Source organism: Pongo pygmaeus, chromosome 14, assembly GCF_028885625.2.
Source record: "Pongo pygmaeus isolate AG05252 chromosome 14, NHGRI_mPonPyg2-v2.0_pri, whole genome shotgun sequence".
Classification (NCBI taxonomy): Eukaryota; Metazoa; Chordata; class Mammalia; order Primates; family Hominidae; genus Pongo; species Pongo pygmaeus.
This window is the reverse complement of record NC_072387.2, coordinates 112778240-112805112: the sequence shown is the minus strand read 5'-3', so window position 1 is coordinate 112805112 and position 26873 is coordinate 112778240. Positions and strand designations below refer to the sequence as shown.

The following is a 26873-nucleotide window of genomic DNA, read 5'->3' as shown; positions in this document are numbered from 1 at the left end:
AAAGTTACTAACATAATCCTCACCAATCCATGTACTCAATGGAACCTGAAAAAATGCCCACAGCTCAGGCTCCCCGGCTTCGCAAGCTTGCTAGTGCAGCATTAGGAACCCACTCAGACCGGCTGTCACGGTCAGGGTCCACCTCACCGATGCAGGAGTGCCATCTAGCGTTGGAAATGACTAATTGCGGTCTTCATTGTATTATAGCAACAGAATGCAAAAAGGAAAAAATAATTTTTCTTCATTACTTTTACAACATTCTTTCCAGGAGTGCACTGAGAGAATACCGATAATTCTCCTCTACTTTACTTGCAGATTTTCGTTTTTGAAACTGTAATCATGACTGCCAGTTAGAATCAGTGCACTTGTGAGCTCATCAAGCCAAAGCTATGCAGGAGCGCCTGGCACTTCACATAAAGATGAAAGGAGGAAGGTGTCTGTCAATCAGCTGAGCTGGGGGAGTGGAGGCAACTGTGATGAAACTGAAGGATTCATGCCCAGTCCAAGGCCTTGGGGTAGGGGAGGGGAACTGCTGTTGCTCCATGCCAGCTATTTTGGGGCTATCCAGAAATTTAGGCCCAGTATTTTCAGATCTCCTTTTTCCCCCAACAGAATCCATAATTTTGTGTAAAATCTCCCAAAGGTAAATGTTGGTAGCCAACTGAAAATTAAAGCTCAAGAGAAGAATACACCGTGTAGTCCAAACCAAATGTGACTACAGCCGAATTCAACTTCCAGGCCCAATGCAGCCCCACTCTAAGAATGACTCACCAGCCAGGGTGCCCTCAGGAGAGGAGAACAGAAAAGAAAGTGAGGCCACATTCTGATTTTACTGGTTTCCCACCATCCTTCCCGCTCTTTACTCTGTATTCATCCTAAATGTCCTGAGCCAGGCAGAGCGAAGGCTGCTCCTATCTGGCATCAACGAGCTGGAGGACCAAAGGCAGAAACTGCTCAAATACGAAAATGATTCAGCAGGCAACAAACGAGCAAAAACTGCTGAACAAAGTGGAACAGCATAAACAGGTCATTCACTAAATCAGAAACACAAACCGTCTATGAACATAAAAAATTCACTCTCAATAGTTATCAAGAAACCAAATGGAAAAGTCAGATACTATTTCACTTATCCTAAAATAATCATTAGATAAGAACCCGAAGATTAAGGACACTCAAATCAATGTCTGTTAATACCTTTTTAAAAATAGAAATAACAAAAGACATTTGATTAAATTAGTCCTGATAGACCCAAAAAGAGACTACTTGGAGCCATTAAAAACAATATAAATCTAGATCATCGCTGATAATAGGCCTTGTTCTAATACCAAATGGGTTACAGGTAAAATAAAAGTATATAGTATCATCCCATTCTCGTAAAAAAATATAACACACACACTCAAATGAGTATACATATATATGCAATGTATATGCATATATATGTGTGAAGAGAAGTCTAAAATTACATAAACAAATTGTAAACCGTAATCATCTTTTTAATACATACTTATAATTTTCTATGATGTACTTACTTTATTTGCATAATAAAGTTATTTGTAGGTTTTCAAGTTATTTACCTACCATGATGTATGTCTACCTCATAACTCATTCCCGGTATATAAATTTCCTCAACAATAAGAAAATCAGAAAAAGATAAATGAAGAAAGCATAAAATACAACACATTGGTAAGTGTGCTATGACTGGAAGACTGCAATCACTACAACAGTTTCGCTGTTCATTTCAGTGATTCCAATCACTGACTCTTCAGACCACAGCATCCTAGCATCTTTCAAACACAGGATATGTAACTGGAAAGAACACTCAAGGATCATTAAATCAGCCACCACCAAACAGCATCTCACGACATAGTGATGGTTAAAAGATGCCACCACAATCTTGTGAATATACTAAAAACCAATGAACTGTACACTTTAAATCGGTGAACTCTGTGGTATGTGACTATATTTCAATTTTTTAAAAAGATGCCATCAAGGACAAAGGAAAAACTACTTTCCCAGACATACTCATAACTCCTATCATCTCAGAATCTTCAAAATGATAAATGTACCCCGAGTATAGTATGACTCTGGGTTCTGGATGGAGCAAGACTTCACCACTGAACACGTCACGGGATTCACACGGTGAGAAACAGGACAAGAGTGCTGGATGTAACATTCCTGGCATTATATTTCCAAGTTGCTTCCTGGCTGACCTCTCTCAGGACACCAAACACACAGACAAGTACAATTTGCTTTGCTTCTCCATCACCTCCAAGAATACGGGGGGGTCCTTGAGGGTATGGCCTACGCCTTACTCATCTCTCCTTTCCCCAGGGCCAGCACGGTGTCTGACACATCATAGCTGCTCTATAAATATGTCAATGAATGAAAAGGCACTTCTACATTCCTGTGAAATCCACAGGACTGGCTTTGTACCCCTGAACTAGGATAAGCCCAGCACCACTAAGAACTGACTCTCATTTCATCATCTCTAGAAAACGGAAAACAACCAATACTTCCTGCTGCTTTCTCAGTGAACAATGATTTGTGACAGTTCATGCTGTAAATAATAGTTCTATTTGCTTATTTGGGTATTTACACAATTATCCGAATTGAAGAAATAAAAGACCTTACGAGAATTTTAGGAGAGGTTCCAGGCCATGCCCAGGGAATTCATTGAGAATTTCCATGGCAGTTACACAACCCACAGTTGGTATTCCTTCGGTATAATCACTTCCAAGCAAATAGGCCAAATTTATTAACTTATTCCGGTCCAATCCTAAAGAGTAACAATATTTTTTAATTTTTATCAAGATTTCTTATATAACATTTATAAACATTTTATTATATAAATCATATATGTGTGTATATCTATATCTAAATCCAACAACCAAAAATATCTTATTTGGAAATAAATTATTTTATTCAATGGCATTCTGTTAATATTTTTAAAGTTTCATCCATTCTCATAGCTTTAAATACCCTCTATATGCTGACCCCCAAAGTTAGCTATCTAGCCTGGGTCTCTCTGAACCACAGTCACATATATTCAACTATCAACTCAACACCTCCACTGGGTATCCAGTGAGCATCTCCAATTTATCATATCCAAACCTGAACGCTTCGTTTCTCCTCCTCCACTGTGCTCCTTCCTTGTCTTACTGAAGGCAGGTCCACTCGACCAACTGCTCAGTATCTGGAATCCTCCTCAACTTCATTCTTCTCCCACCCCACATTCAATCTGCCTGCACACCGTAGCACACCAGATCCTGGTGGGTTTCAGCGTCTTCCTGTTCTCTAACATTAACCCTTGCCATTTCCTCCCTTCTCACACTGGCCTTCTTGCTTCCCTAGAACACAGCCCACAAGCTTCTGACTCAGCCCCTTTCACTCACTAGTCCCGAGGTATCTATCTACAGTGCTTGCTTCCTATTCCTGCAGGTCCCTGCCTTGAAGTTATGTGAGTAAAGCCTTTCCCAACAACTCTCTCTGAAACAGCACCTGCACTCTCAATGCCTGAAGTTCACTCTCTCCTCTCCTTTACTGCTATATTTTTCTATATGGCACATACCACCAACTGTCAAATTATGATTTATGTATCTGCTTATCATCTGTTTCTCCTATTATTTTACTCTCTGCTCTTTCCCTCTTGTTAAGAACAACTGGCATATAGGAGTCACCAAACATATATTTGCTGGATGAACAGAAGACGATCAGTGCCCGAAACCCGAATATAGCCCCAGGCGCAGGAGTGACTCCCCCTTGCTTCCCCTCTCCACCATCTTTGGTTCACTCTGGAGATCCCGGGTAACTAGTCAAAGTTTAACTAAGTCAGATGATTAACTACCTAAACATACTAGGACTTTAATTCCTTAATTCAAATGTTTAAAATCCTATTCCTCTATATAAACCAAAGATCACTCACATGAAAATTTGCATAGACCTGCGATTGCCATCAATGCATCAAACTAGTTCCTTGGAAAGAAAAATTCCTAGGACAAATTCTGAAGGTAAGTGTCAGAAAGTAATCAAAAAGACTCTGAAGTCTTACCCAATTGATTGTGAAAGTCCACATATTGATAATATTCTACAAACTTGTTTTTATTAAAAAAGTTTTTATAGACATGCCGCGCTCCAAACAGCCAGATATCACTGTCATCAGTGATGGTTCCGGAAGTCTGATCAGTCAGGTCCAGGATGGCGCACTGCGCCTCTGCTTCCATGGGAGCCTGGATGTAGGGAATGCCGAACAGGCGCAGGAGTTCCTGCAGAGTGAGGGGTACACAGTGACCCCCAGGGAAGGGCATCGCCAGGCCCTGAGCACAGGGGGAGCAGTGCCTACCACTTCATGTAATGCATTCATTCCTGCAGAGTTAGGGACACACAGTGAACCCCAGGGAAGGGCATCACCAGGCCCTGAGCACCAGGGGGCGCAACCCCCTTCATGCAATGCATTCCCCCGGGGTCTGAAGAAGGTGGTAAAGGAAGCCCAAGCTGTCTGCACCCACCTGGCTTTCCAGGAACATCTGTCCGGTGACAGTAGCAGCAATCCGTTCTTGCTGCTGTTTTTGAGCTTTCAGTGAATTCTGTTGTGCTAAGAGGTTGCTCTCCAGAGTTTCCAACTCCTCCTATAAAATGTTTTTTCATTTATAGATTTATATTTATAATCCAAATTAGTTCATTTGTTACAAAAATCCTGCATTTAGTCTGACTGAAATTACCAATAAGCTCTTTCCCCTTAGGAAGTACTCCACTGGATTTCTAACCAAGACTCTGCAATATCTTTAGAGATCCATGACTAAACCACATGGAAAATGGAGTCTATCCCAGCCGGTAACCTACACAAAAATGAAGCCATCAGCAACCACAAGATGTACTGCAAATAGCTACTAAATACTCACCCAGCAACTCCTTAAAACTCAAAACCTACTTAACACGGCTTCCTCAGCAAGAAGTGAAAACACAATGTTACGGTATTACCAGATTAATATCTTGCCATTCATGGAGCAAATCTTCTGCATCTTTCTCAGCTTCCTGTGGCTCACCATCCACGTCCTCCCTCTCAGAGTGTTCCCTCGAGAGGCTCTGGGACTCAGCAGGGGCTTCTTCCTCCCTAGTTCCTATCAGTTCCTCTTCGCCTTGTTCTGAGAGAGGTTTGGAAGTTTCATGCAATTCTGCTTGAAGTTCCTCATCACTAATCACACTCTGCACTTCAATGAAACTTCCTGTACCAAAATTAAAAGGTCACTTCATCTACAACCAAAACATTAAAATGATCCTGCAGTCATCAAGAGCTTTCTGGAGGAACCTGAAAAATGCTACATCCTAAAAAGCAAAGATATGACTATAACAGAATACATGTAGCATTATTATTAAATAAATGTAATCACAAATGCCTGTAACTTCAAAACAAGCCTTTTCAATTAGGTAAACTGGCACTGTCTTTGAAAGTAGAAAACTCTCTTAAGATTTGTATGTTTGCTTTATATAAATATGTTCTAAGTTAACTGACATCGTTTCAAAAATTCAAAAAGGAGAATTATCAAAGTATATAAACAATCATGGAAGTTGCTCAATGTGTTTTTATGCTATTCACACAGCACAGAATAAAGCTGTGACTAAGAAATACTTCTTCCTCTTCCACTTCCCTTCTCTCCTCTCTTACCGTCTTTCCTTCTCCTTAAAATATATTTATGGGTTCCCTTCCTTCCCTGTAGGTGGAGAGGGCTGGCAAGGCCTGTCCAGCTGGGTTTAAGGAGGCAATCAGAACAGAGGAGGGGCTCTCAGGGACTGGGAGCTGGCACGAAGGACACACAGCTGAAGCAAAGAAGAGAGCAGGGCCAAGGAGGAGGCCAGTGGGAGGGGGAGATGGTTACATATCAAGGGAGAATAAGCAGCTGTAAATATATTGAGGATAAGGGAAGCAATGTTTCTCATTGTTAGGGAAACTATAAAGAAGCAGGAGGCTAGACTGAACCCATGGAATTGAAGATATCAGTATAAACTCATGGATTTTAGTACAGATAGACATAGAAATAAATATAGATGTATGTGTGCATGTACATGTATACATAAATATACTTCCTGGCACTGTTACTGAAAGGGCCTGAGACAGTTACACCTCAGGATCCATAAGCACACTCACATCCAGCTTGTGGTGTCTAAACCCCATGCTCCACTGAAAGGAACCAGAGCTCCCTGGTGACACGGCTGGTTCCAGAACCAGGGCAGAGCAAGTACAACATATGCCTGGAACAGCTTGGCCAGAAAGCAAGGAAAAGCTCAAAATATAATGAAAAAACTGCTAAAAGCCATTAGAAGGAGCCCCCACTGGCCAAAGCTGTGACAATTTGAGTAACAAAGTAAATTATGACTGTATTGGATTATAACTCACTGAATAAAATAGGAATACAAGAGTCTACACTGATTAAAAATAATAAAAATAAATGGGGAAAAGGAAAAGATCTTCCTCATAGGAGGATGTCAAGTAATAATATATAAGGAATGACAGAGTTAGAAAAACCATCATTTGGCAACCAACGTAGTAGCAAATTATTCAGGTAAACATCAATGGATGCTAACAAGTGGGTGGAAGTTTGTTCAGGAATAGCATATTTATATAGCTCCAAAAATTCCTTTTCCACAAAATACTTATTAATTACAAAATGGAAATAGTAACTTTTGAATGAAGAAAACTACCAGATACCAGGAACAAATTGTGTGTGTGTGTGTGTGTGTGGTGTGTGTGTGTGTGTGGTTGATTCTCATTATTCAAAGTGGCCATCATGTATGAAGTCCCTGTGAACACTAAATTAGCCAATACTGAGTCATTGCTCCTAAACATATATATGTGCATATACACACATACACATACATATGAACATATTTCATATATATTATCTTAAATCCTAAAAAACCACCATCTTAATAGATTCCATTTATTTTATAAACAAGAAACAAAGTTCAAGAAACAAATTAGTGACCTGCCTAAAGCTGCCACACTAACAGGTGCCAGAATAGGGATTCAAATCTGGTCCAACTGGCCTGGGGCCGGAGCTTCTTGCTCTCTCTCCATTGCATAATCCCCTACTGTCCCCACCCTCTGGTCGTCTCTCTCAGAGCATGGGAACAAGGCAGAGTGTCACCTTGCTTAACCTCAGCAAGGGACAGTGTGGCAACTCAAGCTTTTCCCCAACTCTGCAAATGTCCACAAATGACCACAAAGACATTGCAGTGAGTACTGATTTTGGAGTTATAAATAAATTTTAATGATCAGGCAATTTTGCAAATATGGAATCTACAAATAATGAGGATCAACAGTATACATATGTATACAGATTTGGAGATATATGTTATACACATAGAGGGCCACAGAGAGACGAAGAGAAATTATAAGCTAATGTGGTAACATGCTAGCCACTGAGGTACTGGATGAAGGAACCAGTGTTTTATAATATTCTTCCAACTTTTTAAAGTTCATAATTATTTCAAAGTAAAATGTTTTTAAAAACTACAGGGAAACTCAACTTTACCTTCCCCAACTAGGGCACCTCATGCCTTTAAAAATGATAACAAAAAGCAGAGCAACACAGGGAAGGTCAAGATTCCATGACCAGCTCTGAGTCCCTGGGAAAGTCATTTCACCTTTCTTTCCACGTCTCTCATTCCTTATCTGTAAAAAGTTAAAACGGGACTACACTAAAGGATCTCTGAATTCCTACAGAGGGGAAATCCTACCATTCCAAATTTCTACAAAAGCACAGACACGTACCATCAGATTCACTTTCTTCTGAGTCAATTTCCATTGGTTCCACGGCCTTTGGAATGGAAATTAAATCCTGGCCTGCAGATTCAGTTGTCTGCTGTTCTTGGATGGTTTCCAGAAAATTCTCATGTTCTTTAGCATTAAATGACACCACATTTTCTACATTAGCTACTGCCTCTGAAGGGATACTTATTATGCTACTTGTTTCTTGCAAACTGACAGGGCCAATGACTTCAGAAGCAGAATTTGGTTTACATTTTGTTTCATTATCGCTTGAAAGAACAGAAGAATCAAATTTACTCTCATATGGGCAAAGTTCTTTCTGCTGCTCAAGCACTTCAGCATGTGTTTCTTTCTTTGACACAGAATTTGTACAAGTTGGAGATGCCGGTGTCAGTTCCCTTCCATTCGGGAGCCCAAGTGTGTCACTATGTCTAACCACTGCACTCTCCAGAGGCAGCTGATCTTTTCTGTCCTTAACCATAGACTCATCACTTATCGGAAAGGCTTCAGTCCCCATGTGAACAAGTGACATTTGTTCTTTTGGAACTGAGTCTGTGAGCTCTCTCCCCTCATTAGTGCTGGCTACATGCTCCTCTGCAGAGTTCACACTAGATGACGCAAGTGTTGCAGTAAACGGTATTCCTTTTCCATCTCTCACTTTAAGTCCTTCATCTCTGTCCTCGGTGGAGCTGTTTATATGCGTTTCTTCTGCTCCTGGCCCTCCCGTCTGCACATCATCCCCAGCACACACTTTTACATCTTCGTCATCATCAAGAGCTCTCTGAATGGCTGAAAGAGTCCGGGGTGATATGGAGCCTTCGTCTACAGCAGCAGGTGCGTTCCTCCCATGGGCCTGCCTTCGATTTTCACTCTCCAGCTCCTCTTCTGAGCTACTTCCCAGCAGGGCAGCTTGCATAGCTAGTAAAGTTCTTGGAGAAGGAGGAGTAGCATCAGGTTCTTTCTCTGTCTTCAGTTTTTCACAAGGAGATGACTTCATGTCAAAAGACATGCTGTGCATTTTGCTGGAAGAAGGAAGAGACTCTGAATCCACTTCTGCAACTGTCTTAGCTTGAATACCTTAAGAAGAATTAAAACACTTCTCACCATGCAGTTTTACAGTGTAACAATACGCTTCTAGTAAGATCAATAAGAGAACACTGGTTCTCATAAATAAGTATATACATTTTCATTTAATCGGCAACTAGGAGTTAATTCATTAGCTAATTTTAAAGTGGTTTGGCACTATAGTAGCTAATCCATTAATAGCAGTATACAGTTATTACATAAATAGAATTTCATTAATATTACCCAGGGGTGCTAGTTTATAGAATTCAGAGTCATGATATATCTTTGATTTTTTAATGTAAATATATAAATGATGGTGCCTGATACCTTTTATCAAGATGTAATGTGAAGTGTCTTCAGAGACCACTCTCCTTGACTCTACCTCCTTCAGAAAGCCCCCTTCATCTTCATACTGCCTTCGGATGTGTCCTGAATGTTGCTGATTCATTTCCTTTTGGACATGTTCTATGTGCTGGTTCAGATAGTTTTTTTTAAGCAAGCCTTTGAGTTGGTACTGTGAAAAGTCATTGGACTCCTAAAGGCAAAATAAAATTACTGTTTTATATTAAATACAGATAATATTACCATATTTCCACCCTTTCCCCAACAGGGAACAAAGAACAATTGGCTTTTTTCACTGATGGTACTTTCATATTATAAAAGTTGAATAACAAGAAAATCTACAGCTTCCTTTTAAAAAAATAATCTTCGAAAGAGTTGGGCAAAAAAAAATCATGAATACTATGGCCAGGTGTGGTGGCTCATGTCTGTAATCCCAGCACTTTGGGAGGCCGAGGTGAGTGGGTCACCGGAGGTCAGGAGTTCGAGACCAGCCTGGCCAACGTGGTGAAACCCTGTCTCTACTAAAAATACAAAAATTAGCCGGGTGTGGTGGCAGGCGCCTGTAATCCCAGCTACCCTGGAGACTGAGGCAGGAGAACCACTTGAACCGGGGAGGCAGAGGTTGCAGTGAGCCGAGATCGTGCCATTGCACTCCAGCCTGAGGGACAAGAGCGAGACTTCCTCTCAAAAAAAAAAAAAAATCATGAATACTGTTTATGATTTAATCATTATTCAATAAACATGTATTAAGCATGTAATGCATAGCAGTCACTATGACATTTGATTATGGCTTAACAATCTTCTAGAATGAAGGTAAATATGCAAGTGAAGTGCCCTGCACAACCTTATCCCATAAAAGACACAATAAATCATAGTAATCACAGTTATTAATAGTAATACTTAACATTATAAGGCATTTCCCATGGAGGGCATTTTTCTAAGTGCTTTTACATATAATACCTCATTTTATTCTCACAATCATCCTATGAAACAGATATCACCTCCATTTTATAAATGAAGAAATAGGGACTTAAATAGGTTGGGTAACCTCCCTAGAGTCACAGGGCTAATAAGCGGTAGATCTGGGATCAAAAGCATGTCGATTTACTATAATTGATTCTATTAACATAGTAGACAGCCCCCTCATCCTTGGGGTATGTTCCAAGACCCCCAGAGGACGCTGAAACTGCAGAAGTACCAAACCTGATTGTGTCATCAATCAGAACATGTTTCTCTTCATGTCTTCCACCCCAAAATATAATGGCTTTTCCATCTTAACTGAGCACTTATCACACGCTGAGGTCATGACTTTTGCAGTTTATGGTACGACAGCAAAACTAGCACCAATTTCTTTTTCCTTCTTCACAATTTCACAGATAAAAAAGTCATTTTTATGCAGATCTGAGCAACCTCAGCCAGCATACGATTTTTTTCTTTCCTTATTAATTCAAGAACTTTCACCTTTTCATTTAAAGGAGGCACTTTACAGCTTCTCTTTGGCACATTCAAATTGACAGCATCATACTCTTGCACTGTTGTGCCATCATTAAGTCAAATAAGAGTGACTTGAGGAGAAGCACTGCAATATCGTGACGGTCGATCTGATCACCGCGACAGCTACTCAGTGATTAATAGACAGGAAGCGTCTACAGTACGGAGATGCTAGACAAAGGGAGGACTCACGTTCCAGGCAAGATGGAGCAGGAGGGTGTGAGATTTCATCACTCTACTCAGAATGGTGTGCAACTGAAAACTTATGAATTGTTTATTTCTGAAAGTTTCCATTTAATATTTTCAGACCACAGTTTACCACAGGTCACTGAAAACTGCAGAAACCAAAACCCTGAGTAAAGTGGAACTATGGTATTATGATTATTACTACTGCTATTATTACCTCCCATCACTATTATCAATATTACATTGGCACGACATACAGATGATACAAAGGCCCAACATGGATGACTTAGAACATCTCTATCAAAATTACAGATCCAGTAAGCTGCTACTCCACACCACCCTACAGTCCACCACTTCCAGAGACTTCATGGTTGCAGAAAGAAAATAAAGAACAGTAAATTATTAGGGACTGTCTCTCTTCTCCCATTTCTTCCTATTATTGTTTACGCAACCAAAATTCTACTTCCTCAACTGCCACCCAGAGATTCTTTCATACTCAAGAAATAAAATGCCTGATAGACAGACTGAGCCTGGATTTTTCTCCTGAAATAAGAATCAATTTACTTCTGTCCTTTGTATATCCAAAGACCCGAGAATGTCACTTCTGTGCACCTTAGTGTATGCTACTGCACATTCTTTGTGGAAAAAACAGGGAGTGATGAGAAAAGAAATTTACCCTTCCTTTTTCATATTTCTGCTATCAATTTAAGCAATATTCAAAAATTGTAGAAAATAAAAAAACAGTCCATCTATGCACTAAGGTCGATGATGCTGCAAAATTTCTATTCTGTCCTATAGTGGATGAAAAGAGAACTATGGTAGAAATAACAGGTAGTAGCAATAGAAAGAGAAAAAGAACTCACTCACTGGCAACTAAGACAGGGAGTCATCAATAGTAACACGAATTAAGTTACCAATGGTAGCACGATCAGGAGACATATTTGCTAGCACTCAACCGCACACACCACCTCCACTCTAGCTTTCTGGGCCTGCCGAGCTACAAGATGTTCCAAGGTGAAGAAGCCCCATTCGCACCGTCCAGGAAGAGGACAAGGGAATGTGGAAAGCCAATGGCATCTCTAGGGCTGTAGCAGAGGAAGATACACCTGGAATTTCAATTTAGAACTTATTTTTCCATTGTGATTAGATTCTATATTACTATTAGTTTTTATAGACAATGTATATTATAGGTTACCATAACTTTCATGACCTAACCTAAGAATTGAGTCAGTAAGCATCTACTGGACACATACCATGTGAAAAATACTGAGCTAGGCACTGAAAATACAGAGGTGAGCAAGATAAGCATGTTTGGGAACTAAGAACTATAAAGTGACATTACAGGGTGCTGTAAGAACAAAGACCAGGCGAAAAGACCTAGTACTGGGTCAAAAGTCAAGAAAAACTTCTTAGAGTAAATGTCTATAGGCTCAAACATATAAATATACGATGCTTCTTAGAATCTCTGAGATATAGAAATGCTGTTTACTGTTAACTGAGATATCATATAAGTATTGCTTATCAATTTTCTCTTCTTTCTAATAAAAAGTTTTGCTGAAGTTCTTAATTCTAAGCATGAATGTACTGTTGCATATTTCACCTCTGGCATCGCTTCAAATAATGTTCTTCTGCGCTTGGTGAACTCTTTCATATCAGTCAAGATTTCATGCTTTACTTCAGGGGGCAGGCTGCTGAAGTCCTCAGACTCAATATCTATCGCTTGAGGATTATGAAAGAACTCTTCCTGTAAAGATAAAAACACAGCACCATGAAATTTGCATTTCATACACTTAGTTCTATTCACCATTAGGGATATGTATTGTGTTTATATAATAAACACAGTTCTACATAATCAACAATTGGCTAAACACAGTTGCATATAATCTATGACAGGCAACAAAGTGAGTAGGCAAATTAGGGAATGCAGCCATTCACTCTTTAATTCACTCAGAAGAAAAAAATACTTAACAGGTACCTCTAAGGCACCAGGCACTGTTCTAGGTGCTAAGGTACTGTGAGATCGGATAAGGTGCCAGATAAGGTCCCTGCTCTTAGGAGTAGTGGAGAGAAGACAATAAATAAATAAATAAATGAACAAGATAATGGTAAAATAAAGCAGATTTATCTGATATGAGTGATTACATGAACAGAAAGTGGAAAAAAAGATTTATTTGATAGATAAAGAAGACCCTACTAAAAAGAGGATGTGTGAGCAGGGACTTAGAAGATATCAAAGAGCCTCACTGAGGACACAGCATTTCAGGCTGAGAGAACAGAAAATGCAAGAACCCAAGACAGAATGAGCCTTAGGAATTCAAGCAATATATATCATTCCCGTAATTAAGTTAGTTTTATTTTGCTCATAATATAAAAAATGAAATTAAAAGTAAGAAATTCACAGAAGACATGGAAAAGTGTAAAACTTTTCTCAACTTTAACTCATTACCAAAAGTACTTTAAAATCCTTCATTAGTAAAAAAGATAAGCTAATACAACCTGCTGTCCTGCATGTCTGTATGTTACATGTGTACGTACCAACCAGCAAACACGTAGGACAGACCTGTCACTGCACTCAGCGTTTCCTGTGCTTTCCCTCACTAAGGCTCCCATCACCCCTATCAGCAAGGCATTGATATCAATTTCGTTTTACAAAAAAAAATAAAGCCTTGGAGAATTTAATCTGTGTAAGATCACACAGCTAGTGAACAGTGGAGCCTGGACTGAAACGCAGGTCTTTCTGACCACGAGGCCCATGGTCAGAGATTGCTAAGATTGCTCTCACTAGCTGCATTAATAGCACAGCATCTCCACAACCTGAAGGATCTCAAGGTTTTAGCTCAAAAGTTTCTACCTGACGGAACAAAACAATATGAACAAACAAGAAACAGTGAATTTGGGAATCAAAAAATGCTATCTGTGACACTAAGAAACTTGAAAAATGTTTATAAAAAAATGTATATATACAGCATAATCTCAATTTGTAAAAATGTTATTCATGAAAATATGTGTGGGACATTCTTCTTGTCTAACTCTCTGCCCCTTCCATAGGGGCTGGCCTTAGTAACTAGCTTCTGAGGAACAGGATGTGGTGGGAAGGATGTTGCACAACTTCCAAAGCTAGGTCAGAAAGGCAACAGGGCTTCTGCTTAGAACGTTCTCTTGGGATGCCCACCCTCGGAACACAGTCATCATGCTAGGAAAAAGCCCAGGCCACGTGGAGAGGCCACAAGTAGGTGCTCTGGCGCCAGCCGCACGGAAGACCGGCTGACAGCCAGCATCAACCACCACCCATGGCAGCAAGGAAGCCTTGTTAATCACTCCAGCCCCAGCTACAGACTGGCTGCATCTACACAAGAGACCCCAGAGAGAACTGCCTGGCTGAGCTCATCAACCCCTGGAACCCAGACAGATGATGATAACAAATGATGTTTTAACCACTAAGTTACACAGTGACAGATAACTAGAACATACACACATATGTGTAGCACATAAATATGTACACATGTACATTTGATACATATATACAAATACACACACAGGTATTCAACTATATGGGGCAGGCAAAGAATGGATGAAAATATATCAAAATGTTACAACAAGTTATTTATGAATGATATGTTTTCTATATTTTCTATGTAAGCACATATTACTATTGGTTGGTTGGTTGGTTGTAAAAGAAAAATGGCTTATTTTGAATATATAGATGTGCATAATGGCAAATTCCATACATATATATACATATATATATATATACACACATGTATAGGTGAGTGTGTTTTGTATACATTCATGTACACATATATATGCCCAATCAAAAAGCCATCTGTCTTTACTTTTTATCAGGAACTTTCATAGTTTGATATACCTCATTAATATTCATTTTCATGTCATTCATTTCAAATAACAGAATACATTCTGAATTCAAAAATGATCTAAATACCTGTAATGCTTGTTTTTGATTCATTCTTTCTTGCCATTCTTTTTCATCTTCCTCTTCTGAACTGAAAGTCAAACATACTTTTACGATATCTATGATTTTTAATGCAAGGTGCTGCTCGTTATAGGGGCTACAGTGGTGAATAAAACAGCAAGATCTGTGCCACTACTGGTCTCACGGTCTGGTGGGGGACACGTGTAAGTCAGCAATTAGAGTGGGATCTAATAACTTCCACCACAAGGGAAGGGCAGGTCGCTAGAGATGGAATAGGGAGTCACCTCACCCAATTTAGGAGTCACAAAAGCTTTCCAGGATCTCCTGCAATTACACTGGTTGGAGTTAGCCACGAATTAGTGAGGAGTCTAGTTGTAGGGAGTGGGAAGGTTCATGGAGAGGAGTGTTCCAGGCAAAAGAACTAAGTTGTAACCATATAGAAACAAGGAAAAGAAAGCCTGCCTGTGGATGATGTGAAGAAAGGCAGGGATAAGGCTGGAAAGTATAATTAAGGAGTTAAAGTTTTATCCTAAAGAAATGAGAAGCTAAGCTGCGTGTGGTGGCTCACGCCTGCAATCCTAGCACTTTGGGAGGCCAAGGCAGGTGGATCACTTGAGGTCAGGAGTTCGAGACCAGCCTGGACAACATGGTGAAACCTCATCTCTACTAAAAATACAAAAAATTAGTCAGGTGTGGTGGCAGGTGCCTGTAATCCCAGCTACTCCGGAGGCTGAGGCAGGAGAATCGCTTAAACCCAGGAGGCAGGGGTTGCAGTGAGCTGAGATTGTGCCACTGCACTCCAGTCTGGGCAACAGAGACTCCATCTCAAAAAAAAAAAAGAAAGAAATGAGAAGCTAGAAAGTGTTTTAAGTAAGGAAATGACAATATCAGATTTGGATTTTAAACAGACTATAACACAAAACAGAGATTGGGCTTGGTGGGAGGAGCTATTACAAAAAGGGTATGATCAAAGACAAAGACAGAAAGAAGTTTAAAAGCTAATAATGTAACCTGGAGAAAAAATGACGGTGGTAGCAATGGAGACAAATAGAACTGAGCTGATACAAAAGCTAAGTTGTCTCTTGGGAACTCCTGGGAAAGGAAGAGGTGGAGGGAAGGACAGGGGACAAAGGCAAACTGTCAAGCTTCTGGTTCTCCACCTTCACTTCAAACACAGAAACCACCAACCATTAAGAGAGAGACAGAGGAAGTGGAGTCCACAGAGAGGCTGAGCAGAAAGGGCCAGAGAGATGCCGGGGGAGCGTGGCAGTGGGGCATGGTGTTTAGGGCAGAGAAGTCGAGCACACTAAGAAGTGCAAAGCGTCTGCTAGATTTAGCAACAAGAATGTCATGGTTTGTGGTATTTTAGCATCATGGTGAGAGAGACCATATTGGATTGAAAAGCAGCTAGAGACCGCATGTGTAAGCAAAGGGTAAGCAAAACTAAAATTCATGCCTTGGAGAATTTTAAATCCACAGCCCTGGCAGAAGTTCTTTAGAATGAAGAGGAATAAGAATCATGAATCACCAAAACACAAAGAATAGTAAATAAAAAATTTAGTCTTTGAAAAATATTCTGAAAGGTATAGAGCATGCCTATTTCAGATGCATTAAGAAATGTTCACACGCCTTATCATGTAGATAACACATCAAGGTTTAAATGTGTCTGAATGTAGCAATGACTAAAATAATATTCTTAAATAGTTAAACATTTACCTGTGTTTTTCTTCCTCTTGTAAAGGAGGCAAAACATAGATGTCGTTTTCTCTTCGAACTTGCGTAAGACTGGGTAGTGCTTCATCTCTGGAAAGTACACAAATCTTTAAATAGATTATGCAGACCCTGCTCAGGATGGTGAACAGGGACCTGACCTGACTGCCCTCAGGCCACTGCTGTGGAAAATAAATGCAGCCGAGAGAAAGAAAGGAACCGTGGTGGGGCTGCTCACCTAGAGTCAAGAAGAGCATAATCAAAGTAAAAAGTGTACATGATGCAACACGACAGCTTTTTTTTCTCATTAGCAAAGTTGATTCTCACAGAACGGAGAATTGCTACAACTCCAAATTACCAGGTCAAATGGCAGCCTACTTGTCTCATTTCACTCTCTATTGTCTGTTGAGAGTCAAAATTAGAGAGGGAAAGAGAATCGCAGGAAATCAAGACAAAAATCACTTTTTTAAAACTTCATCTATAACACGACTATAATTTTCCTCTTGCCTTTTGCTTCTGAAGGCTGTTTTGATGGCTTGTCGTTTCAAAAATGTTTTCAGAAGCTTCTCTGTCGTTTTCCTGGAGTCACCAGACGCTAAGTCCTTTCTCTGCCTTCTCTTCACCTATGAGAAGAAAGGATGTAAGATCTCACTTCAGGATATTAGACCACTAGAAACATTGCTGTGATTTATTTCCCAGAGAATTTGGTTTGTCTGAGTTTTCAGACTATGGCTGCTTTAGCATTTCCTCCTAATTGCCATATCAACGAATATCTTCAGGTTCCTGCTACATAAAGGACACCCAGCGTTTCCATCTATTACTTAATGGGCTACTACACAATATATTTGGGAAACTATTAATTTACTTTCAGTTTCTTTTAAATGTCCTTTAATATGCCCAAGAAGTGGAAAGCTTAAATGCTTCCCAAAAGAAATTATTTATGTATTCTATAAAATGTCACAGTGACACCAAAAACAATTTCTAATATTGCTTTTTATAAAATGCATTACTTACATGTAATTCTGCCCTTCAATATTCAAGATTATATATCATAAGAAGTTCTAAAATGTATAGAATTTACATGTATGTATCTTGTAAGAAATGTTCAAGTAGTGACAAATGGATAGTCCCTGTGCTTATGTATGAATATCGGATAAAAATAACCAAGATATTCTCTTTTCCTTTCTAATCCTTCCACAAAGTACCTGATTTACAGTATGCCTTGGGTAACTGAAAACTGCAACATTCAAGACTAGACACTCTTACTGAGGCAACAAAGGTCCCCAGCATTTATAAATGCTTTTTATTTTTATCCTATATCCTTACTTTTATCCTATATCCTCATTTAATTAGACAGTATCTGTCTGGTATGATTACAAAGTCATCATTTCATTACTTTGGTATTTTCAACAAATAAAAGTCATATATCCAAATGGGTGCTGTCATTTGGACTGTTTAAATATTATTTTATGTCATTTTTTTAGAGACGGGGTCTCCCTGTGTTGCCCAGGCTGGACTTGGGCTCAAGCAATCCTCCTGCCCCCAGACTTCCAAAAACATTTTTTAAAACTACTTCCAGAACAACAAAGCAGCAACTCATTCTGACTCTTCTATATCATGGTCAATTTCCTTCCTAGATAATCCACTTTAGTCACCACTTGGCACCACATAACATTGCTTACTCCTAAAATCCAATTCCCCTTAAAAGAAGGCTTGCTATCACGGAGGATACTTGATTTCAGATTCAGGGAGGCACTTCCCAAAGAGGGTTTCCACAGTGCTCTGAGTGATGGCCGCACCCTTGAAATAAATATAGAACACCTAACAAGATCCTCTAACGGGAAAACTCTCAACAGCAAGGATTTTAGTAGTTAGTTTTATTTAAAAGTTAATTTTATCATTGTACCCATGATGAACTCTCATAAAACTTTTTAAAAGAAAAATTAATTGTTCAAGATAAAAAAGTAGATGTAATTAAGTATGTGTCAAAATAAGTCTGTTTCTAAAATTCTAAAGAGAAAACAAAAATTTTATGTGAATTTTTCTTAGAATGCAGAAAGAAAAAAATTATTTGACACTTACCAAAAACTATATGATACTTACCAAAGTCTGTTTCTTCAATAGTGGAGCATCCCCATCAAACACAAAAATAGGACGAATTCGAAAAAATAAGAGTTTGCAGAGCCGATGAAACAAAGTGAGAAGATGAGGATTTTCTACTGAGTTCCCGTGGCGATCCCGGACTCCTTTAAGTGCTTGGTTTAACCAAATGCTAATATCTGGGAGAATTGTTAATGGAAAACACTCTGGGATTTTTCTCTTCATCCTCACAACTTTGATTTCCTAATAACTGATATTATCCAAACGTTGAACACTAAATATTTATCACTATTCATTTAAAATTGAAAAACATTTAGCTCTCATGGGATCTACCTAAAGTCAGTTAACTTTTAGTTGAGCTCTTGTTACCCCTATTCACATACTGCATTTTAAAATCATACAAAGACAGACATATCCTTTTAAGAAGTCTCATTGCAAAGAATTGCTTCTTAAAAAAAAAAAATAAGTGATTGCTAAAGAATTTTCATGAATTAGCACAAATTTTCTGGAGGACAATTTGACAATTCATAGTGAAAAAAACTTTTTAAAACTTTGCAGTCTATTTTACCACTTCCAGACATTGATCCTCAGAAAATCATCATGGATATATAATGAGAGTTATTTACAGAGTGCTTGTTTATAATAATGAAAATATAAAAATCAACTTAAAAGTTTTCCAGCAGGTCTTTTTAAAAAACTAATCATAGGCCGGGCGCGGTGGCTCACCCCTGTAATCCCAGCACTTCGGGAGGCCGAGGCAGGTGGATCACGAGATCAAGAGATCGAGACCATCTGGCCAACATGGTGAAACCCTATCTCTACTAAAAATACAAAAATTGGCTGGGCATGGTGGTGCGCGCCTGTAGTCCCAGCTACTCAGGAGGCTGAGGCAGGAGAATCGCTTGAACCCAGGAGGCAGATGTTGCAGTGAGCCGAGATCGTGCCACTGCACTCCAGCCTGGCAACAGAGCAAGACTCCATCTCAAAAAAGAAAAACTAATTATGGCAGACCTATTTGCTGGAATACCAAAAAGCCCTTAAAAATGGAAGTTGCAGGAGCATGTGTGATAAGGAAGATAGTCATTAAATATTATTAAAGATAGTAAAACAGGCTATTAAAGCATATAAAGTATAACTCCATTTTCTGATACGGTATATATGTTAAATATAAAAAACTAGAAGTTCACACACCAAAATATTAAGAGTAGATATTACGTCTGCTGAGATTAAAGATGATTTATATTTTCATCTTGAAGTTTTCTTATATTTTTAAACTTTTCTAAAAAGTGCTTCTCAAAAAATGTTATATTTGTCCAAAAGCAAGAGTGACACCGCGCTCTGCTGGTTTTCCTGCTGTCAGACTCTTTGCCAGCTCCTGTAACACTGTTAAAGTATTCACTTCAGCAGCGATCTGTCTCAGGCCCTCTTCTTTCCTCCCGTGTGAACTATCAACCTCCATCCCCTCCACACACACCACGCCCTGACTCCACGTATATGTCCGGCCCAGAGCACGCTCCTGACCCCAGAACAGAGAGCCCAGATGACATCTCTACCCCATGCCTCACAGACATTTCAAACTTAACATGATCAAAACTGAACTCCATGTCTTCTCCACTCAGCTGCCCATGCTCCCATATCAGTGAACATCCCTGCCATTCACCCGAGCCAGAATGCTGGGAATCACCCCCTGTAGCTATTACCAGGTCTATCAATTTTACCTTCTAACGTATCTTGAAGGCACATACTAGATTTCACCAACGTATCTTTGGTGAAAACCCTCCAAAGCTTCCCACTGCCTTCAAGATACTATCTAAAACTCCTTCTCCCGGTCTAGGAAGCCCTCAATGATCTGGCCTCTGCTCACTTCCTGCCACTGGGCTCTCCTCAAACCCGGAAATCACTAAGCTCCCTCGTGCTTCCAGGTTCTTCTCACATGCTGCTTCCTCTCCCTGAAACAGTTTCTCCCTCTCTCCGCCTAGTTCTCTCCTACTCTAAGGTCTCAGTCCATGGGTCCCTTCCTCAGTCTAGATGAAGACCTCCTCCTTGTATACATTCCTATTTAAAAAATATATTGAGGCCGAGCGCGGTGGCTCACGCTTGTAATCCCAGCACTTTGGGAGGCCGAGGCGAACAGACCACCTGAGGTCAGGAGATCGAGACCATCCTGGCCAACATGGTGAAATCCTGTCTCTACTAAAAATACAAAAATTAGCCAGGCGTGGTGGCGTGCGCCTATAAGGCTGAGGCAGGAGAATCACTTGAACCCGGGAGGCGAAGGCTGCAGTGAGCCAAGATCACGCCACTGCACTCGAGTTTGGGCGACAGAAGGAGACTCTGTCTCAAAAAAAAAAAAAAAAAAAAAGCAAAACAAAACAAAAAAAACAGACAGAAACCTGGACTGGTGCTAATACTTACAGGTAAATTTCTACTGCAGGGAAAGAACATTGAAGGGGCCACCTATCAAGTTATTTCTGTTTTTATTATGTGGCAGCAATTTTTCTATGCACTGGCATATCCAGTGCACTGAACAAAACACAGTATTGGCCCTATGGAGTTTATAATCTAGCAGGGAAAAAACCCAGCCTGTGTGCTCCATGGCTTGCCCAGGCAATTTGTGCACTGCACTCCCTTTCACAGGGACTCTTATACACAATAAATATCTGCTATTAAATAAGTTGAACAGTTTAGTATTTAAATGAATGTACATTGCCTAACTTTTACTAACATAAAAAAATGTAGGCTCATCAACAATTAACTTACAAAACACTATGTAACAAAATACCTAGTGGAAAGCAAGCTACTGCTATGCTTATTTCTATAATATTTAGCAATACCATGGGCCAGGCATATCCAAGACCCTAGGGATATGCACCAAACAATTCAGCCATGAACAAAACAGAGACAGTCCCTATCTCCAGGAAGCCAGTGCAGCAGGACAAAAGGAATGGCAGGAGGTGATACAGCCACTGGGAAGTTTCTAGAACGTGATTTAAGGATAACTTTGATGAACATGTGAAGAACAGATTATAAGGAAACCAGTTCTAAAATGAGTTACAATAGCCCAAGTTAACGCAGACAGTAGTGGTGCAGACCATGAGAAGAGGTCAGATAAAAGATACATCTCAGAGGCAGAACTTGGCGTTGATGTGCATCTGTCTTGTATTAGATCGATGTTTCTGCTTGCTACAAGTATAGTCTGGAAAAGCCATGGAGCTCACTATTACATAGGATTAAATTAGTTTCTACTTGGCCCACTACTTTAAACTTTAAGTGAGGAAATCTAGTTTCAGATCAGTGGCTCTCATCCCTGCTATCCATTAGAATAGGATATGAAGCTTCTGAAACATATGGATTATTAAACCCCATGGGCCTAAAATTCTAAATCATAGAGACTGAGGTAGGTCTTCTTTTATTTTTTATTTTTCAATTAACTACAGGTAGTGCCAATTCTCAGCCAGGGTTGAGAATTTTGGCTTGAATTCTTAGAGATGAAATATGTAAAATTAGACGACCTGAAAATATTCACATAAATTGTTAGACAAGAAATATGAAAAATGAGACAATCTGAAAATATTTGTATAATTTGACTTGTCTAATTTCAGTAAGTTTATACATGCAAAATTAAATTTCTGCTGACAGAAAAGTTAAAATCTGCAGCAAAGCCAAAAATCACTTTAGGTATAAGACCCAAAGACCAATAACATTTCAATACAAAAAATAAGTTTCTTTAGTTCTTTAGTTAGGTGACTTAAAATGTAATTAATCTCCATTAGTATACATAGCCTAAAGAGATGGTAATATCTTGCTAATACACTTAAACGCATCTTACAAACATTAAAATCTGTAAGAGACAAAAGTTTAACTTAATTCTGCACTATTTGACACAGACATTTAGACTGTATAAATAAGACACTAAGCTATATAGACGGTTTAAAGACCAAACAATTTATTATAGAGATACAAGAGTAAATTATGAAACTAGTATAATAACGGGTAAGTTTGTCATTAACAAACAATACAATAAAATCTAAATAATTTCAGGTGTCTGAATTCCCGTGAAAATGAAATAAAGCAAAATCAGTTGTAGAACAAGTAATCAGATATACTCCTTTGACATAAACGAGGTTATTATAAATATATGAGGTTGTCATTATGACTAGAATGTCTTTCATAGTCCTCTTTATTTATTTATTCAGAGACAGGCATGAACACGGCTCATTGCAGCCTTGACCTCCTGGGCCCAAGCACTCTTCCTGCCTCAGCCTTCCGTGTAGCTGGGACCACAGGTGCAGGCCACCACGTCCAGCTAATTTTTTGACTGTGTGTAGAGACGGGGGTTCACTATGTTGCCCAGGCTGGTCTTGAACCCCTGGGCTCAAATGATCCTCCTGCCTTGACCTCCCAAAGTGCTGGGATGACAGGCGTGAGCCACTGAGCCTGGCCACAGTCCTCTTTAGTAATTCTTCACAAGGGCTGCTACATAAAATGATCTAAATCTTTGCTGAAGTTTTAAGGGTTCTTGTCACTGAAAGCTAACCTTTACCCTTTATTTCTGAGAAAATCTTTAGACTGCAATGATACTGACGAACCGCTTGAGGGCAGCAACAGCGCATGTGTTCTAAAAAACAAAAAAAACAAAAAACACTTTGGCTTTCCCCAATTCAAAGTACCCTGTATAAAAAGTTTTAAGCCAAAAATCAATTACAGATGTATTTAAAGATTATTCACTTGCAAAAAATGATAACAATCTCATTATGTTTTAAAACTTATCAATGTCGTTTTATTTATAAGTTTTGTACCTACTGAAGAATTAGGGCTCCACAGTCAGGGACTCCTTTGCTGAACGCCCACACACTCTTGCACTCCATTTCCCGTCCCCAATACCCCCGCAGTCATTTACAGGACCCTTTCCACAAGCCCACGAGCCCCTAGACTCATAGATCCCCATTTAGGAAATTGGTATAAGGTATCACCAGACTCTGCGCCAGAATACTCAAAAAAAAAAAATGACTACATAACAAAGAAAAAGATAAAAATTTCAAAAACAATATCACATTTTGCTAATGAAAAAAGAATTTAATTCCAATGACAAAACCAGTCAAACATGTACAGAAACAACAGTCCTTAAAAAGTCAATTAAAAAAATTGGTAAAACCCCTGGCCACACTATCCTTCCTCTAAGAAACATAAATGGGGCAAGACTCAAGCAAAACTAATGGTCGAAGTCTACTCTTCTCTCCTTACTGACCTCCCGGACGGGACAATAACTTTAAGATTTACTGTATTAATCGCGTTAAACTTCTCTCATTTAGGTAATTTCTTTATTCCTCATTCCAATCCTGTGTGTAGATACTATCACCACCTCTACTTTGCAGATGAGAAAACTAAAGCAGAGAGGAACATAAAGCACTGCCACAAAGTGACAAACCAGGATGCACAGGCCGCTAAGACTGCAAAGCTGGGGAAAGCAGACAGGGCGGCCCTCCTCATCACCCGATTCCGCACTCAACCTACCACGAATCAAAAATATTTGCGGTGGAAAAAAATAAATAAATAAAACATACCAATAAAAACTACTAAAAATTTTAAAATACAGTATAACAACTATTTACAGATCACTTACATTGCATTCGGCATTACAAGTAAGCTAGAAACGATTTAACAGATTACGGGAGTGCGTAGTTTATATGCAAATACCACGCCATTATATAAGGGACTTGAAGGAACCTGAACATCGTGGTATGCGGAGGAGGGGCTGGAACCAAAGCCCCGGGGATACCGAGGGACGACTGTACTTAGAAAACCTAGTGACAGAGATTCTATAGCGACCCCGACCCCGACCCAAGACCATCATCCTGCAGATGCCACTGTGCCCAAGGCAGAGCCCCGAGAGGAATCCAGCCCCGAATCCCTGCACCCCAAGTCCCAAAGCGGCGTTAAGGATACCAACAGCCAGGATCTTCCCTTCCAGCGCCTCGGGGCTGACCTGCCGTCCGGAGCACTCCAGCAGCTTCCAGAGACCCTGGACCCCCATGAGGCGGCTGCGTCCTCAGAGCGGACCCCGACAGCTTCTACTCTAATTCTTCTACGACGGGCTGCACCGCCGCCTAGGACCCCGGGAGGAAGCCCTCCCTGCTCCTACACAACAAAGATGTCAAATAATACAGAAGCCACGGTTTTCCAGGGGGGGACGGCACTAATGGGAGCGCATTAAAGCGGAAAGACTCCGGCTGCAACACGTCCCAGCAGCTGTCACCGCCTCCCGGAAGAAAGACAGGTCCAGAGAATGGCCGTTGGCGGGGAGGGGCAGGGCGTCGCCTCGCCCAGCGCTTAGGCCCAAACGTGTGCTCCTCTAATGGAAGACCGGGGTGCAAGGGCCACGCAGGCGACGGAAACAGCCATAAGATGTCCCTGCAACACTGCTCGCCTTCGCTGGTGGGTCTGCAAACCCACGAAAAATGGGCCCGCTCGGTTTCCGTCTAACAGGACGCGCAGGGCGAAAGCCCCGCCTCCTCACATGACGTATATTTTTGGCGCTTGCAGCACTCCGGAAGTGAGAGGTTTAGCCCCAGTGTTGATCCCTTGGTGGGAGCTTGCTTCCGCAACGCTGGCATCCTGAAGGCGTTAAGCGTTAAAACAATGTGCAAAAGCGCCTTCTTGGTGGGGTAACGGGTTTTTGTTTGAGACAGGGTCTCACGCTGTCGTCCATACTGGAGTGCAGCGGCGCGTTCTTAGCTCACTACAGCCTGGAACTCCTGCTCCCCGAGCTCAAGCGATTCTCCCGTCTCAGCCTCTCAAGTAGCTGGGACCGCAGGCACGCACCACTATGCTCGGCAAATTATTTTTGTAGCAATGAGGTCTCCCTGTGTTGCCCCGGCTGGGAGGTGATTTTCTACGCGCTTTTTTAGTATCGGTTCTCACCTTTGCTCCGCCAGTTGTGAAGATACTTAACACAAAGTGTTGTTTTACACGTGAAGAGACAACCGGAAGGTGGATGCCCTCTTGGTTTTGTACTATTTATTTGTATGCTAGCACGTAGTAACTAAAGAGTAATAAAATTTAAAGCCTGTGAAAATGTTAAATTACTAAGCGAAAGGGAAAAGTCAAGCTGGGAACTGCTCAGGGCAAAACCTGCCTCCCATTCTAGTCAGTCATCCCTCTGCTCACTGAGATAGATGCATATTCTGATTGCCTCCTTTGGAAAGGCTTATCAGAAACTCGTATTCAGCCATTTGTCTGTCATCTACCTGTGACCTAGAAGCCCTTCCTGCTTCCGAGTTGTCCCCACCTTTCTGGAAGGAACCAGTGTACTTACATATATTGATTGATGTCTCCTGTCTCCCTAAAATGTATAAAACCAAGCTGGGCCCCGACCACCTTGGGCACATGTCATCTGGACTTCCTGAAGCTGCGTCACAGGTGCGCATCCTTAACGTTGGCAAAATAAACTTTCTAAATTAACTGAGACCTGTCTCAAATTTTGGGGGTTCACAAGCCTTAATCCTTGACATATAGTTTAGTTTTCTTCAGCATCTAAAATTTATAATGCCATGGCTTGTAGGTCAGAAACGACTAGAAATCAATTAACAGAGTAACCCCAGGAAAGGCCACAGCTCTGGAATCCTCAGGCCAAGATTCAAATCCCCCCATCGTGCCTCACTATGGTGTTTAGCATTCCTGAAGTCACATTTGTTCAGAATTTGTGTCTCCATCAGTAATCAGTGCATAAAACCAACCTTGCAGACTTTAGTAAGGATTCAAGGTGTTACATGCAACGCACTATAACTACTCAATAAATGACAGTATTAGTATCCATATTTGTTCGAATTTGAACTAAATTTAAACTCAGTGAAAAGGCTGATTTAAGGGAGCAATTTTTTAAGACTTCTTTATAACAGAAGTAAATGGGAAATTGATTGTTAATTTTATTTTTTTGACAGGGTCCCACTCTGTCGCCCAGGCTGGAGTGCAGTAGTGCAATCTCAGCTTACTGCAACGTCCACCTCTCGGGCTCAAGTGATACTCCTGCCTCAGCCTCCCAAGTAGTTGAAATCACAGGCCCCACCACCACGCCCTGATTTTTTTTTTTTTTTTTTTTTGAGACAGGGTCTTGCTTCGTTGCCCAAACTGGTCTCAAACAATCCTCCTGCCTCAGTCTCCCAAAGTACTGGAGTTACAGACATGAGTCACCGTGCTCTGTGGAGAAATCCATTTTTAGCAAAACCATTTCTATGCCCAACAAGATGATTCACAGTGGCCATGTTGGGTTGACCTAGTCACAAC

At 40.4% G+C, this 26873-nt stretch overlaps 1 protein-coding gene across 3 annotated transcripts in view; it reads right to left on the bottom strand.

Moving 5' to 3' along the window:
- ERCC5 (ERCC excision repair 5, endonuclease) overlaps positions 1–25091 on the bottom strand; it is a 30213-nt gene extending 5122 nt beyond the window's left edge. For 2 of the 3 annotated variants that reach the window (XM_054445806.2, XM_054445807.2), the window contains exons 1-12: positions 24537–25091; positions 18594–18769; positions 16998–17113; positions 16497–16583; positions 14790–14850; positions 12450–12593; positions 9158–9365; positions 7769–8842; positions 4978–5222; positions 4506–4625; positions 4049–4262; positions 2632–2776 (exon numbers count right to left, since the gene is read on the bottom strand). In XM_054445806.2, the coding sequence (XP_054301781.2) occupies positions 2632–2776; positions 4049–4262; positions 4506–4625; positions 4978–5222; positions 7769–8842; positions 9158–9365; positions 12450–12593; positions 14790–14850; positions 16497–16583; positions 16998–17113; positions 18594–18769; positions 24537–24624 (2678 nt within the window). In that variant the 5' untranslated portion in view covers positions 24625–25091. Of the gene's footprint in view, positions 1–2631; positions 2777–4048; positions 4263–4505; positions 4626–4977; positions 5223–7768; positions 8843–9157; positions 9366–10855; positions 10994–12449; positions 12594–14789; positions 14851–16496; positions 16584–16997; positions 17114–18593; positions 18770–24536 lie in introns of those variants that run through there. The other variant, XM_063651093.1, reaches the window with a different exon arrangement.
- Between the last annotated feature and the right edge of the window lie 1782 nt (positions 25092–26873).